Genomic DNA, 16,246 nt, shown 5'->3' on the forward strand with positions numbered 1-16,246 from the left:
GCGTTTAAGACCTAAAAGATCGAGACACTTCTCGTGCTTCAGTCTGGCGAGACCCTTGGTGAGAACATCAGCCGCCATTAGTTCCGTAGGGGTGTAATCTATTTCCAGAGCTCCACTTTGCAATACTTCACGTACATAGTGATGACGAACATCGATATGTTTGGTTCTGGCGTGAAATACCGGATTTTCGGCCAATTTCCGAGCTCCATTATTGTCATTGAAGATCTTTAACTTTGTCGGCAGTTCAAAACCAAGATCGTCAATGAACCTTCGAAGATATACTGCTTCCTTCACGGTGTCTGAAATGGCCATGTACTCGGCCTCAGTCGACGAAAGAGCTGTGGTCCTCTGCTTCCTGGATTCCCAAGATACGGGACATCCGTTCAATAAGAACGCGTAACCTGTGTAGGAACGTCGATCGTCTAAATTGTTGGCCCAATCAGCGTCCGTGTAACCTGAGAGATGCTCCTTGGTTCTTTTGAAGGATAGACCAACATTCGAAGTTCCTCTCAAATAACGCAATACGCGTTTCGCAGCTTTCCAATGCGTCTCGTCGAAACAGTTGTTGAACTGGCTGAGATGACTCACTGCAAAAGCGATATCGGGTCTAGTACAGGTAGCTAAGTACGTTAACATACCGATTAATTCTCGAAATGGTAGGTGTGTCGCAGGGCAGTTCTCGCTTTTCTTCAGTTTGATACTGTTGTCTAGCGGGGTAGCTACGGGCTTGGAATCCTCCATTCCGAATCGATTTAGAATATCTTTAATGTATCCTCTCTGGATCATCGTAACGTTGTCTTTGCTTCGAGAAAACTCGATGCCTAGACAGTATTTTAATTCTCCTAGATCCTTGACCTGAAATTTGCTAGAAAGATATTTAGTAAATTTGGCAACTTTGGATGGATCTCGAGAAGCCACCAGGATGTCGTCGACATACGCGGCGACGATAATTATGTCTTCGCCCTTTCCAGCGAAAAATACGCAGGGGTCGGCTGAAGATTGCTTTAATCCAAAATTTTTAATCTCCTGAGACAATTTTACATGCCAGCGACGACCGGCTTGTCGGAGTCCATAGAGAGCCTTTCTTAATAAACAAACCTTATCTCCATTCTTTAACTTGCATAGCATGTTTTCAGCCTTTTCGACGATTCTTTTGTCTTTCTCGGAGGCAATTATTCTCTCTAGAATCTGAACAGAAAATTTTGGAACTTCCATGTAGACCTTTTCTTCAAGTTCCCCATATAGATATGCCGTCGTGATGTCCAGCTGGTGTATCTTCAAGTTGTGTTGAACCGCCAGAGCAGATATGATGCGAATTGAACTGATACGTGCGACCGGTGCAAAAGTCTCATTGAAGTCTATGCCGGGGCGTTGTGAAAAACCACGAGCAACTATACGAGCCTTTCTTCGTTCTAGAGATCCGTCTTGATTCATCTTATTACGCAATACGATGCGGCTGCCGATAACCTCGCGCTCTTTGGGGCGATCCACTAGCGTCCAGGTATCATTTCTGATGATAGCTTTCATTTCTACAGCCATCGCGTCGATCCACTCAGCCGCTTCAGGCCCTTTCAAGCATTCGCTGATTGATACTTCAGTGAGATACGAGAACTCAAAATCCTCTGTTTCGTTGGTCGCTGCGAATTCTGTCTCGTCAGCATCGTCTGCTTCATCGGTCATAGTGAGTTCTGTTTCTTCAGCGTAGTTGCCTGTAACTTGATACTGTTTCTTGGGTCTTCCCCTGAATCCGGTCATCACTCTTCGAGGTCTTCCACGTCCTCTTCTTGCTTCAATCCGTAAGTCGGGAGCTTGAACCTCCCGGTCTTCAACCGAATGGTCGCCCTCGATCGTGTCATCAACGTCGTCTTCCCGGTCTTCATTTCTTTCACTTACTATTGGAAGCTCGACTTCTGTTCGATCGTTGGTGAGTTCTTTGTCAAGACAGCGTTCGTTGCCTTTTTGGCTCGATGATTCCGGCACTTCCATGAATTCTACGTCTCTCGTAATGTCTATTCGGTGTTCGTTCGGAATCCATATCCTATATGCCTTAGAGTTCTCAGCGTATCCGACGAAGATCCCCTTTTTGGATCGTGACTGGAATTTTCCCTTGTTCGGATTTCTATCCAGGAAATGCACTGAGCAGCCAAAATTTTGAAAGTATCCGACGCTCGGCGTGTCGCCTGTCCATTTTTCGTGCGGGGTTTTTCCGCCGAGACTACTAGTCGGGCATCTGTTGCGTATGTAATTTGCCGTATTAATGGCCTCTCCCCAGAATGATGGTGAGAGATTCGATTGAATCAGCAGACATCGGGCCATTTCAACGAGGGTCCTATTCTTCCTCTCTGCAACTCCATTCTGTTCCGGAGTGTGTGTCACCGTCAGTCTGCGTCTGATTCCTTCTCTCTTTAGAAATTTGTCGAACTCCCGATTGACGTATTCCTTGCCATTGTCCGATTGCAGGCACTTGATCCTGCGTCCGGTCTGATTTTCGACTAATGCCTTGAATTCCTTGAAGGCGTTAAATACTTCGTTTTTGCTTTTGAGCATTCGAACCACACACCATCGCGAATGATCATCAATAAAAGTCACAAAATATCTTGACTTTCCAATCGATTCGGCCTTCATGGGGCCGCATACATCTGAGTGTATTAATTCCAAGAGTTCAGTCTTTCTGTTTGATTTCCTTGGGAATGTAGTCTTCGTCATCTTACCGCGAATACATATTTCACACTTGAAATCGCGTTCGGCGTCTACGATTTTCATACCGCGTACGATTCCTTCGTGGCTGCACGTTAAAAGATCTCCTACATTAAGATGACCCATCTTGCGGTGCCATATTTCCGTTGATGATTCAGTGAAGGTTCGGTCGAATTTATTTACACCCGCAGCCCGGCAATCATGTCTACCTTCCTGTAGATAATACAGTCCGTCGATACGATTAGCCGCGAGTCTTGTGACTCCGTCACGGTCGATAATCCTTGCCGATTTCTTTTCAAAGATAACTTTGAATCCTCCGTCGGTAATCTTGCTTACCGACAATAGATTTGTGCGCAGATCGGGCACGTGTAGAGTATTTTTCAAATTAACATGTTTAGAATTACCATCGACTTCCGCTTCGAGACGTACAGTTCCTTTTCCGGTTATCATCGTTGACGAATTATTTGCAAGATTTAACTTGTTATCCTTGATCTTTGCAAGATGCGTAAACATATCCGAATCGCTACATAAATGAGAGGTACATCCGCTATCTAAACACCATGGTTTGTCTTGGGTAGCTTCCTTCGCCTGGAACACTTCCACTTCATCCAAGATCTTCATTGGTGCACATGCGAAGACACACACGTCGTCAGCCATCTTTCCTTTTTCGGAGCTCCCTTTAGACGCTTTATCTCCCTCTATTCTCGAATAACAATCGGATGCCTTGTGTCCGATTTTTCCACATCGATGACATTTAAATTTGAAAGGTTTCTTCTGCGATGTATTTTCCTTTTTGCTTTTCATATCCCTATTTTTATCGAAGCGTCTGGCGATCATGGCGCCCTGGGACGAAACACGTGCGTCGTTCTTCCTGGCGTCGTGTTCTTCTATGATCTTGATGCGAAGCGTTTCCGGCGTGGGCAATTCGTCGCGCGATTCGATAGCACATCTAAAGTTTTCGAAATTCTGTGGAAGACTATACAGTAACATCACTGTTAACAAATCGGGATTGATATTCACTTCCATGTCACTGAGCTTGTCCACTGTATCGAAAAACTTGCACAAATATTCGCGAACGTCTTCGTCGTCTCCCATTCGCTGTACCGTTAACTGCTTTAACAGTGTGGCTTTTCTGGCAGGACCTTTGGATTGATAAATTGACGAAAGCTTATTCCACACTTCTCTCGATGTACCGCAGCCTTTCACCTGTTTTAATTCAGTCGGGCTTATTGAAAGAATTATGTCGGACTTGGCCTTCTGATCTGCCGTTTCCCATTTTCTCACTTCTATAGCAGACTCCTGGCTCCCGGCGATAAGTTCCGGTTTGACTGTATTTCCGTTCACATAATTCCACGCATTATTTTTGATGAGAAGCGCCTCCATTTGGATTTTCCACGTGTCGAAATTTTCTTTGTTAAGCAACTCGATCCTTGCGGACGATGACGCCATGTTTCCTCTTTGTCTGGCGTCTACTGCCTGTTAATTAATTTGTCCCTTGATTGCGATAAAGCCTGGGCCCATAACCTGTTAATATGAAGATGAGGCCGCGATGCAGGGACAATATACAGGGAGTGGAATGAGATTAAATATGCCGAGATTCCGTAATCGTTGCTTTATTAGTAGACGGCACGATGTGAGCGTGTCCACGGTACAAGACAAGACTGACGTGGTAGAGAAAACATATGTGACCAAAGGGACATGTGTAACGAAAAGACATGTGTGCGAAGGGGTATGCGTAAGGTCTTTTGTTCCGAGTCCTTCGGATGTCGCCACGGGAATCGCCTCATAAGACGATACTTCGAACATATTGTTATTATAATATTATAATATTATTGCAATCTTATGTAGATATTATAATATATTATAATATTATATTATTATTATTATAATATTATAATATTATAATATTATAATATTAATCATGTATATATGAGAATTATTGATATAATGTTAAGAATTATATTAAGTTTAAGTTTTTTTTTATTTTTCTTGCGCTCCTATGAGCAGGCAACCAATCATATTGAGCTGTATGTTGATGAAACACCCAGAATCCTATCGGAATAACCTATCATTCCTTTTGTGACATAAAAGGTTGAAAAATGTTGACAGTGTAATAAATAATCACATTAAAACTATAATAAGTATGTATTTTATATTTACAAAGCAAATAATAAAACTTGATTATAACTTTTAAAGTAATACTAATAATGCTAAAAAAATTTTAAATTTAAAATAAAAAATTTAAAATTTAAAAAGTTTACATATAATATCTTTTAGATAGTAAAATATATTTAAAGAAGCTTATAAATAGATTTTTTAAAACGCAAATTATTAAGCAATAACAGAGATCGAAAAATTTTCTACGTGAAATGTAAGATTGAGCTTTGAAGATCAAAACAAAATATTAATACAGCATATAACATCATAAAATTAATTCTTGATTGAAAAATTATTAGATATTTTTCATCACTGACTAACCGTTGATTACTGATCTGTATTATCTGATAAATTTTTTTGCGACATTAGAGTTCAGTCTGGTCTGGATAAACCTTTTATATGACAGTTCCATTGTTTGCAAGAATTCATTTTTTGCTACATAGATCCCTCCTGAAGTGGAGGTGCTCGACGATGTTGCATTTGTTACGTATTGAGCTTCTGGAAACAAACTGCTTCCGAATCGCTTCAGTAACATCCATTTGATTTTCTTTTTCCAGAGAAATATGATAAAAATACAAAAACTATGTACAATGTCCATCAAATTAATAGCATACAAGTAAATTTGATGTACTATTTCTAGACAACCATAGCACTGTCTTCATGAACCATTTTTATGCTCAATATGATAAACAATACGATAAATAGCGTCAGGTATGGATTAAACCTGCAAACAAGTATATATATATATATATATATATATATATATATATACATTGTATATACAGGGTGAGGCATCTAAAACAGGCCACCTGAATAACTCCGTTGGTAAGCCGAATACAAAAAAATTGTTCAGACAAAAGTTGTATGGTTTCAAGGGGGACATATGATGGTGTCATTAGTTTAATCTTGAAGAGCCACGAAGGTCACGTGAAGATCAGCTCCAACTTTTTAAATGGGACACCTTATATGCTTTTGCATATTCTTGTAGCTCATCTCAAGAGCTTTCCAAAACACTATAATTAAGTTAGTTTTCATTAAGTACTTTCCAAGTTATGAGGCTTGAAATCATTTTTTAATTTTACATAAACCGTAAAATATCTTGTAAAATATTCATTTTTCGATTATCTTACCTTGATACTTTTATGTACAAAATAATGAGAGAAATCAATTGGTGTAAAGAAAACACATAGTTGTTTCTAAGAAAAAATATGGAATTTGCAATTAACAATTCCATATTTTTTGTTAAAAACAACTGTATGTTTTCTTTACACCGATTGATTCCTCTCATTATTTTGTACATAAAAGTATTAAGGTAAAATAATCGAAAAATGAATATTTTATAAGATATTTTACGGTTTATGTAAAATTAAAAAATGATTTCAAGCCTCATAACTTGGAAAGTACTCAATGAAAACTAACATAATTGTAGTGTTTTGGAAAGCTCTTGAGATGAGCTACAAGAATATGCAAAAGCATATAAGGTGTCCCATTTAAAAAGTTGGAGCTGACCTTCACGTGACCTACGGGTGGCTCTTCAAGATTAAACTAATGACACCATCATATGTCCCCCTTGAAACCATACAACTTTTGTCTGAACAATTTTTTTGTATTCGGCTTACCAACGGAGTTATTCAGGTGGCCTGTTTTAGATGCCTCACCCTGTATACATATTGTATATATACATATTGTTTGATTTTTTGCGTGAACGTCCCGGTTCCACGGGCGACGCAAGTCGAGGCATAAGCCTCTAGATTTCTTTTTTGTTGTAGCCTTGTTGTAACTTTGAGGGTGTATGAAACTCTTTTCTTCTTAATTCTTCTGTCTTTTTTTTAATAATTATTCTGCTTTTAATAATTATTGCTCTAACGATTGATTTGTGGTAGTGATATGATTAGCAAGACCCTGTCCACCGGCTCCGAAAAGCTTATATATTGATTTATCGAAAATGAAATTTATAATGATACAGAAGAAAGCCAAGACAAGGGGCAAACTCCAAGAATAGATCGCATAAATAATTGTTTTTTTCCGTTGTTTGATTTTTCTTTGGATTTATAAAAATAATAAGATAGAGAAAATGAAACTAAAGACAACATGTCATCAAGGAAATTTTCTGATTTGAAGGAGTGGTTTGGAATATATGTATATAAAAGCATATATATGTATATATATGTATACAGAATTCAAGGTGTCAGGACTATCTGTTTAAAAAAAAAGTTTGTAGCTTACCTCGAGAGCTTCTCAAAACACTAATAAAGTATTTTTTTATCGAGTACTTTTCGAGTTATGAGGCTTGAAATAATTTTTTTAATTTTTACATAAATCATAAAATATCTAGTAAAATATTAATTTTTCGATTATCTTACTTTTAATACTTTTATGTACAAAATAATGAGAGGAATCCATTGGTGGCAAAGAAACACATAATTGTTTCAAAGAAAAAATATGTAATTGACAATTGCAAATTCATCATGTCACAATTCACCATTCACAATTCCATGTTTTATTCTATTGTACGTATTCATAATATACATTTGTTTCTCGAGAGCAATATACAACTTCCAGGTTTTTAATATCGAATCTATTTATAGTAGAACTTGTTTTATTATTTTTGTAGAAGAATTGATTATAGATTTGTATACGACGTTTTATAATAATTAAAATTGTGTTACCATAATTTGATTTTGTTGTAAACTTAAAAAGTTATTTATTATGTGATTTATTATTGTTTTTTAAAGTAATAATACTTTAGTCATATTTTTAATAATTATTAAATAAAAATTTTATAGAATTATAATAATGTTACATAAATTTTCAGCACTAATGCGTCATTGTCATTGATCAGCATCATTGAAGAAACTGTTGAAAATCAACGTTACCAAAGAGGTTTAGTCAGTTTCTTGATGTCACTTCTATTATTACATCATCAAAAAGTTTTGTTCCGTAGAACAATGGTGAATGAATCAAAAAATTAATTGTTTGACCTATTATAAGGAATATTGTTTCCACATTAAAATTATGAACAATACGAGAGAGTCTGATTTGTTCTAAACCACGAAAAAGTCGCGAAGAATGAATTTAATGAGTGATTTAGGTAAGCATCGAATTTTGAATACTTGGAAAATTCTGTATTAAATTTTTATTTTATTTTAAGTTCAGGTGTATAAATAATCTTTTTAATAAAAAATTAAAAAGAATAGAATATTGATACGTGTCAGAAAGAATTTAAATAATTTACATAATTATATGATATAAAATAACTTTATTACGCTTATTACTATTTTTCATGCTTCCGCTAACAAGTTATTTCTGTTTATCTTGTAGCGTTCTTTCAGCGATAAATATTTTATCTTCAGAAATTATTATAAAACAAGACTGAAATTTTATCGCACGATATCGTACGTTATATTGCATTTTAGCAAAATACAATGTAATATGAAAAAAGAAAGTATGAATATATTCGTTTTATTTCAAAATCTACTGTATTCCAAAGTCTATTATTTATTATCTTGCCACTCATATATGTGTTTCAATTTTTTATTTTTCTTAAAGTAAAATTATTTTTTTTTAAACCTGTTTGTACGTATATTACTGGTAGTTTTCAAATTTGAAAAATATTTTTTATAAGTTGTTTATATATATTATCAGTAATGCAAGAAGTAATTAAAAACGACCACACTGGCAAATTTTATTAAAGTGAATCACGACGTTTCGACCATGGTTTTGGTCCTTTTCGAGTGAACTACAACAAATTATTTCCAATATTACACAAAAAATAAATTACATTGATTTTGAAATAAAAAATGAGCGGCAAGTTAAATACATACAATAATTTTGTTAACTATTCTATCGTGAGAAATAAGGAAATCCCTTCGTCAAGATTGTCATGTCAACCGTCTCCATCAACACACAGAGAAAGACTAGACAACCTTTATTAGTCTATCATAAATATTGTTTAAATTTTTAGTGTCCTTTTGTAAGTTGATCGTGTTGTCAAACTTTTTTATAAAAAACATTTCCGCGATTTCTCTCTTTCTCATGTGTTTCTCATGTAAAATAACTTCTTATGTAAAATAACTGGTAATGACCAATCGAAGTCATGATTAAATTCAACTTTATGTTTACTGATAACAGAAAAATTACTTTCGTGCACTTTTATGTTGTTGCGATGTTTTTTTACACAAGTGCTTACATGTCTTTTTGTTTGGCCAATATATGACTTATTACAATTTTTGCAGTCTAATTTGTAAACGACTTCCGTCCTGTTATTAGTAGACAGCCTGTCTTTACCATGTTTAATTAATGCGTTGAGTTTTTTAGGCACATTGTAGACGACATTAAGACCTATATTTTTAAAAACGCGACCAATTTCACTACTCAAGCCCTCCACAAACGGCAAGGAGATGTACGACGATGTAACTGCATTGTTGGATTCATTGTCCATATTTGCGTTATCACAGTGTTTTAAAAAATATAATCTTTTTTGTACATAGCGGTTAATAATATGATTTGGGAAGCAATTATTGGAAAGAATCTGCTTAATGATGTCAATATTTTTGGAATAAAATCGAGTATCTGCCAATAAAATGGCGTGGTCAACAAGATTGTAAATGGTGTTCATTTTATATTGAAACGGATGTTTAGAATAAAAATTAGTATATCTATTGAAACAGGTGGGTTTCCTGTACCAATCAGTCAAAAGACGACCATCCGATCGGATAACCCACCTGTTCCAATAGATATACTAATTTTTATTCTAAACATCCGTTTCAATATAAAATGAACACCATTTACAATCTTGTTGACCACGCCATTTTATTGGCAGATACTCGATTTTATTCCAAAAATATTGACATCATTAAGCAGATTCTTTCCAATAATTGCTTCCCAAATCATATTATTAACCGCTATGTACAAAAAAGATTATATTTTTTAAAACACTGTGATAACGCAAATATGGACAATGAATCCAACAATGCAGTTACATCGTCGTACATCTCCTTGCCGTTTGTGGAGGGCTTGAGTAGTGAAATTGGTCGCGTTTTTAAAAATATAGGTCTTAATGTCGTCTACAATGTGCCTAAAAAACTCAACGCATTAATTAAACATGGTAAAGACAGGCTGTCTACTAATAACAGGACGGAAGTCGTTTACAAATTAGACTGCAAAAATTGTAATAAGTCATATATTGGCCAAACAAAAAGACATGTAAGCACTCGTGTAAAAAAACATCGCAACAACATAAAAGTGCACGAAAGTAATTTTTCTGTTATCAGTAAACATAAAGTTGAATTTAATCATGACTTCGATTGGTCATTACCAGTTATTTTACATAAGAAGTTATTTTACATGAGAAACACATGAGAAAGAGAGAAATCGCGGAAATGTTTTTTATAAAAAAGTTTGACAACACGATCAACTTACAAAAGAACACTGAAAATTTAAACAATATTTATGATAGACTAATAAAGGTTGTCTAGTCTTTCTCTGTGTGTTGATGGAGATGGTTGACATGACAATCTTGACGAAGGGATTTCCTTATTTCTCACGATAGAATAGTTAACAAAATTATTGTATGTATTTAACTTGCCGCTCATTTTTTATTTCAAAATCAATGTAATTTATTTTTTGTGTAATATTCGAAATAATTTGTTGTAGTTCACTCGAAAAGGACCAAAACCATGGTCGAAACGTCGTGATTCACTTAAATAAAATTTGCCAGTGTGGTCGTTTTTAATTATTTCTTGTATTTTATTTACTGGCGACCTTCAAGAATTTAACGTTATTATCTGTAATATTACTTTCTCTCTCTCTCTCTCTCTCTCTCTCTATATATATATATATATATATATATATATATATATATGTATATATATATATATATATATATGTATATATATATATGTATATATATATATATACATATATATATCTCCACCTGTTGCTCTCGTTCTTCTCTATACATTAAGTTTGTCAAAAATGTTAATTTCTGTAAATCGATTAGGGTATTTAAAATTTTTTTTTTTCAAAAAAGGTAATACGTAAAAATTTTATGATAATGCATAAAATTTGTTTTTTATAAAAAATAATAATTTTCAAATTACAGTACAACAATTGACATCACATTTAATTATGTACAAATTAAAATTAAAAGATAAGATATACACATCTAATGGAATTAGAGATATATGAGAGATACATAAATGTACACATTTATGCATCACATATCAATTAGATATTCTAATCTTGACAAGGATAAACATATATAAAATTATATATTCTCATCAGACAAATTTTTTGTGTGACGATTCGCTTTTCCATAATTAATGTTTTTCCGTTAAAAAATTGTTCTTGACATGGTACAGTTATTCAAACTTGTAACCTTTTATTCGAAGTTTTGGAAAAACACTTGCAATTCTGACAGAAACGCTTCAATAGTTGTCGCATGATTGTCTTTTTACACACGAATATGATGAATGTACCGATATGTTGCATGGCGTCCACCACCAAAATAATACAAGCAATGTATATCTGAATTGACTCGTTATATTTCTCTTTATAAAATATAAGTCCCGACGTTATTATAATCCAATTTATGGCCATTATGATAAATAACATAATAAACAGGCTGAGATACAGATTGAACCTGCAAATGAATATATCTCTTTCATATTTTCTAAAGTTATGATATATTTGATTCTAAAAATATATTATAAGCGAACACATTTTAAGTAATTTGTTTTATAGAGATAATATTTCCTTCGAAAAAATCATAAGTATTTCATATTATTAAATATATTTAAATAACTATATAATAAATACTACTTAAATTAAAATTGAAAACAACGATGTACAAGAGAGCTCGTATTTATGAAAATATATTGTCACCAATAAAGAAGTCTCAAAATGATTATCTCTCTCTTTCTCTTGTATCGGAAATGATCAAAAAAGCAATTGATTTTATTAAAAACAATACCGTTGACTACTATCAACGGTATTGTTTTTAATAAAGTGAGTACAGCGGGATATGTCTTATTGTTAAACAAGACTGATTATACATTGATATAAAAATGTTTGTGTACAAACCATCGCTTGTTGTCATTATAAAATCTGCTATCTGAATCTCTTAAATGACGAGCTGTGTCCTTTTCATAACGCATAATTTTCAATGCTGTGTAAATAGATAAGCAAATGCTACTAATAATACAAACACTTCGCGGCACGTAAAAATACAATCGATACCCTGCAAAAATAAATAATAAACTTCTTTACATCACATGTTACACATATAACAGAAGAATATACTTTTATTTTTAAAGTGAATTCTCAAAAGGTTAATTAATTAGATGTTTTGTTAATAGAGTTATGTTAATAGTGACATACACTTACCTTCAAAAGAAAAAAAATCCATGCAAAAATCCAGTCCAATGCCATCAGAAGGTTGTTTCTCCAACTTGGGAATAAAATCCATGATAATATAAATGATAGTAAAAATGGAGGAACCTCCCCAAGCAAAGATAGAATATATTAATTTTTTTCTCTCTTGTTTTACTCTCTTGTTTCTGTGTAACAAGCGAAAATCTCTGCGAAATGCAAAGTTTGCTTTACAATTAGTTAATAACAAATAAAATAAATTGCGATGCAAATATTAAAGTAAATATGCCTTCCATCAAATATCTTGAATGTTTGTTGTATGTAAACTATAAAAAAAATTATTTATGCTATATAATGTCACAAAATAATAAATATTACCATATATTCTAATAGATCGATATTTTAATAACATTAGATTAATTTTGGTTCAGCAAAATGTTTAATAAAAAAATTAGAAATCAATTTTCGTTAAAAAGCTTGAGTATTTTGTAATATTATATATAAAAAAGAAAAAAAAATTTAAACAATATTGGCTTAAGATTTATAAAATTTAAAGAATGAAAAATCACAAAACGATTAATAATATTATACTATGAATTTTATTATATATATATATATATATATATATAATATATATTATATTATATATATATATATATATATATATATATATATATATTAAACAATTTACCTAAATGTCCACCAAATGTCGAAACTCATTACATTTAACCAGAAAGAACATGATATAAAACAGAAATAGTTGAGTAAAGCTGCAACAATAAAATAAACAATTTTAAAATGTCACTAATTGACAAGTATTTTGTATATCATTAGAAACTATATTATATTATAAAAAGTTTTTCTTCAACTTTGACAGTAAGAATTTATCACAGAAAACAATAGAAATAATTAATACACGTTAATATTAAATTAATTAATGTTTTGATTTCAGAAATATATAACTCTTTAACTATATAACTCTCAACTTCAACATTTTAATAATATTATTAAAAAAATGTTAGGCAAAGTAACTTAAATTGTGTTTTACGTTAAAATAAAATAAAATATTATTTATATTTATATTTTAATTTTTTTATATATTTATATTTTAATTTTTTCCACTATTAAGCCTTGTTTAGAATATTATAATATATCGTACATTCGAGTTTTATCGTAAAAAAAATTAATAAAAATTAAGTATCAATGTACTTTAGCTAATGTACGATATACTATAATTTTATAAACACAAGAATTAATAGTGAAAAAAATTGGTAATTATGCTTAAAAGGGACCTTCCCCTCCGATTTGGCTCATTTTTAAATATGTTGTAGGGCAGGTCTTCCCGAATAATTTCATATACATATATATGAAATTACTCAGGAAGACCTGCCCTACAACATATTTAAAAATAAACCAAATCGGTGGGGGGGGCCTTTTATGCATAATTATCAAAAAATTAATATTATTTCATTTTATTTTAACGTACAATAAAATTTAAATTAGTATTTTTCCTAAATATTTTTTTAGTACAAAAATTAATAAAAGAACTAATGTATACACTGCATTGACTGCATTATTACATGATTTGACTATACTGTACCAATTATGACACAGGTGAAACTTGAAATAGCTACTTCATTTATTAATGATGGATGGAATAACTCTAATAAAGCAAATATAATTTCAATTATGTATCCGAAAATTAAAAAACTGCAGTATTTGCGCAGCATAAAACTATGTATATTACGAAGCTTCGGCAGCATAGAATACACCACAAATGTTGTCAACAAACACAACACAGACACTATACGGCAACTCAAATATAAAAATTTTAATATGTTTAAGATATCTATTTCTGATTTTCCACTATATCTGATGAAGATTTCGTTCACAGCCTCCAAGCAGATAAATGCATCTAATTGATTATCATCCCCGATGGCCAAACAATAAGATGCTGATTCGAATATATCGATATCAGGAAAGTACAGAGAGCTGTTTGCGAAGAACATATACTCGAAAGAATTGTTCGGATAAAGAACAAAAGGTACAGTTTTCTGGCACAGATTTTGTACGGTTAGTGGAAAAAGCTCGTCCATCTTCTTATTTCCGCTCTGTATCGAATTGTTTGAATAGCTATATACGTTTGGGAAAACATATTCACTTGCATTAGCAATGCAATTCTTGCCATCAAAGAGATCACCAAGCGGACAACAGAGCAGAATGCAAGTTATATTGGCACATTTTTCGTATGGAAGAATGTGAGTTTTATTATTATTGTTCCTTTTGCTTATAATAAATTTCGTATGATTATATGTTTTCTCCCATATGTTGTCGTCCCGTATATTGTCGTTCCATATGTTGTCTTTGTTGTCACTTGTGAAGTTTCCCAAAGTCGTTGAAGATAAAGTGATAAATAATACTACGCAAAACCAAAATGCAAAACTTTCACCGCACATCGTCAACAAATTGTGAAATCAACTTTTTTTAATCTACAATTTCTTAATTTGCTATGTTACGATCACAGCGAATTTTTCAAAATGCGCATGATACTGTTCGTCTGCGATGGTTAATTCACGACAACAACACTCTCTATCTAAAGACAAAACTTGTAAAACTAGTTATTTTAAAATAGAAGACACATTCGCGCGACTAATAAGATGCGATCATCATTGACTTATTAATGAAACAACTTATCGATTTTAAAATATACACGATACTTTGTAGAAAAAAACTTTATTGCTAAGCTACAGTTTGAAAAATATACTATAATATTTAAGAATTTTATGGAACAACAGATAAATAATGAAAACTTTTTTATTTATATTAAATATATTATATCATTGAAAAATTTATCTCAAAAAACAATTAAAAAATCACAATTACGGATGTAAAAAAATTTTATTCATTTTTTTATCTCAGTTTTTATCTCTATTTAAAAATGATAATATATCTATTTAAATGGAAATTGTGGAATTTTATGCAATCCGGTTTGCAGTTATTTATATTTCATGTACAATCGGAGGATTTACATCTGGAACAATTAATTAAAGGAATAATTGGATTTTTAGGATATTGGAGATAGAATGATAGCACAAATGATGCCGACTATTTTTGACTAATAATTTTTTTTTTTTTTTTTAAGAAAATACTTTTCCATTCGCATAGATTTCTTCAAAATAATACAATTATACAAGAAATGTAATGTACAAATTATGTACAAGTTGTACATTATTAATGTACAAATTGTATATCGTTCTGGATATAAAAATCGTGCATCCAGAAAAATATAAGTCAATTGCAAATACCATTTAATACCATTTATATTCGATATTATGGTAAATTAAATGATTTATGTATTTAACAATTCATTTATACATCATGATGTATTTATGTCGGATATATGATAAATTATATATTTGATATTTTTATAAATTCATATAATTCATATAATATAATTCATATAATTCATATAATATAAAAAATATTTATATATAAATATACATATAGATATTAATGAGATATGTAAAAGGCTTAAAAAGAAGAATAAAATTAAATAATGACAGTTATGTGTGTTGACAATAAAATAGTCAATAGACGTATGAAAAAGAAATAATAATAAATTTCGAGATTTTCGAGAAATATTTGATTCAACCCGTGTAGAAAAAGTAATAAGGTTTTAAAAAAGACCTGATTAATATGCCTTAAAATTAATCGAGCCCTATTAAATATAGAACGCTTGGACCGTGCATGGCTTGTAACAAATGATGTTTTAGGACCTGATATTATCAGGATCCTATGTGGAAACACTATCGGAACCTCATCAAAAAATTTTATATTGTCCGCAATTTGAAATTTCATAAATATTTATAGGATATGTAAACCAATATTTTGTAGATATCACGCAACATTCAGTGGATATTTATATAAATATATTTACTATTATATATTTATATTTATTTCTACATTTATGCCATCTTCTATGATACATATATGAATTCGCCATAAAAAAAATTAACCATGT

General features: G+C 31.8%; 1 protein-coding gene across 1 annotated transcript; it reads right to left on the minus strand.

The window, feature by feature from the left end:
* Positions 1 to 10,965: 10,965 nt before the first annotated feature.
* Positions 10,966 to 14,817, minus strand: LOC105253998 (probable G-protein coupled receptor Mth-like 10). The gene is made up of 5 exons (XM_025410707.1): positions 13,826 to 14,817; positions 12,917 to 12,995; positions 12,241 to 12,434; positions 11,938 to 12,094; positions 10,966 to 11,497 (listed from the first exon to the last, which is right to left on the minus strand). Exons 1-5 carry the CDS (start codon positions 14,679 to 14,681, stop codon positions 11,221 to 11,223), a joined length of 1,563 nt encoding a protein of 520 aa, XP_025266492.1. The 5' UTR covers positions 14,682 to 14,817; the 3' UTR covers positions 10,966 to 11,220.
* Positions 14,818 to 16,246: the final 1,429 nt, after the last annotated feature.

This window comes from Camponotus floridanus, unplaced genomic scaffold (assembly GCF_003227725.1).
Source record: "Camponotus floridanus strain SB8 unplaced genomic scaffold, Cflo_v7.5 scaffold34, whole genome shotgun sequence".
NCBI lineage: Eukaryota > Metazoa > Arthropoda > Insecta > Hymenoptera > Formicidae > Camponotus > Camponotus floridanus.

Excerpts from the sequence above, each read along its gene's own strand:
- LOC105253998 (XM_025410707.1), bottom strand. The coding sequence starts at position 14,681 with ATGTGCGGTGAAAGTTTTGCATTTTGGTTTTGCGTAGTATTATTTATC. Across the intron at positions 12,996-13,825 it reads TTTCACCTGTGTCATAATTG|CTTTACTCAACTATTTCTGT; the intron begins GTACAGTATAGT and ends TTATTGTTGCAG. Across the intron at positions 12,435-12,916 it reads GACATTTGGTGGACATTTAG|AGATTTTCGCTTGTTACACA; the intron begins GTAAATTGTTTA and ends TGCATTTCGCAG.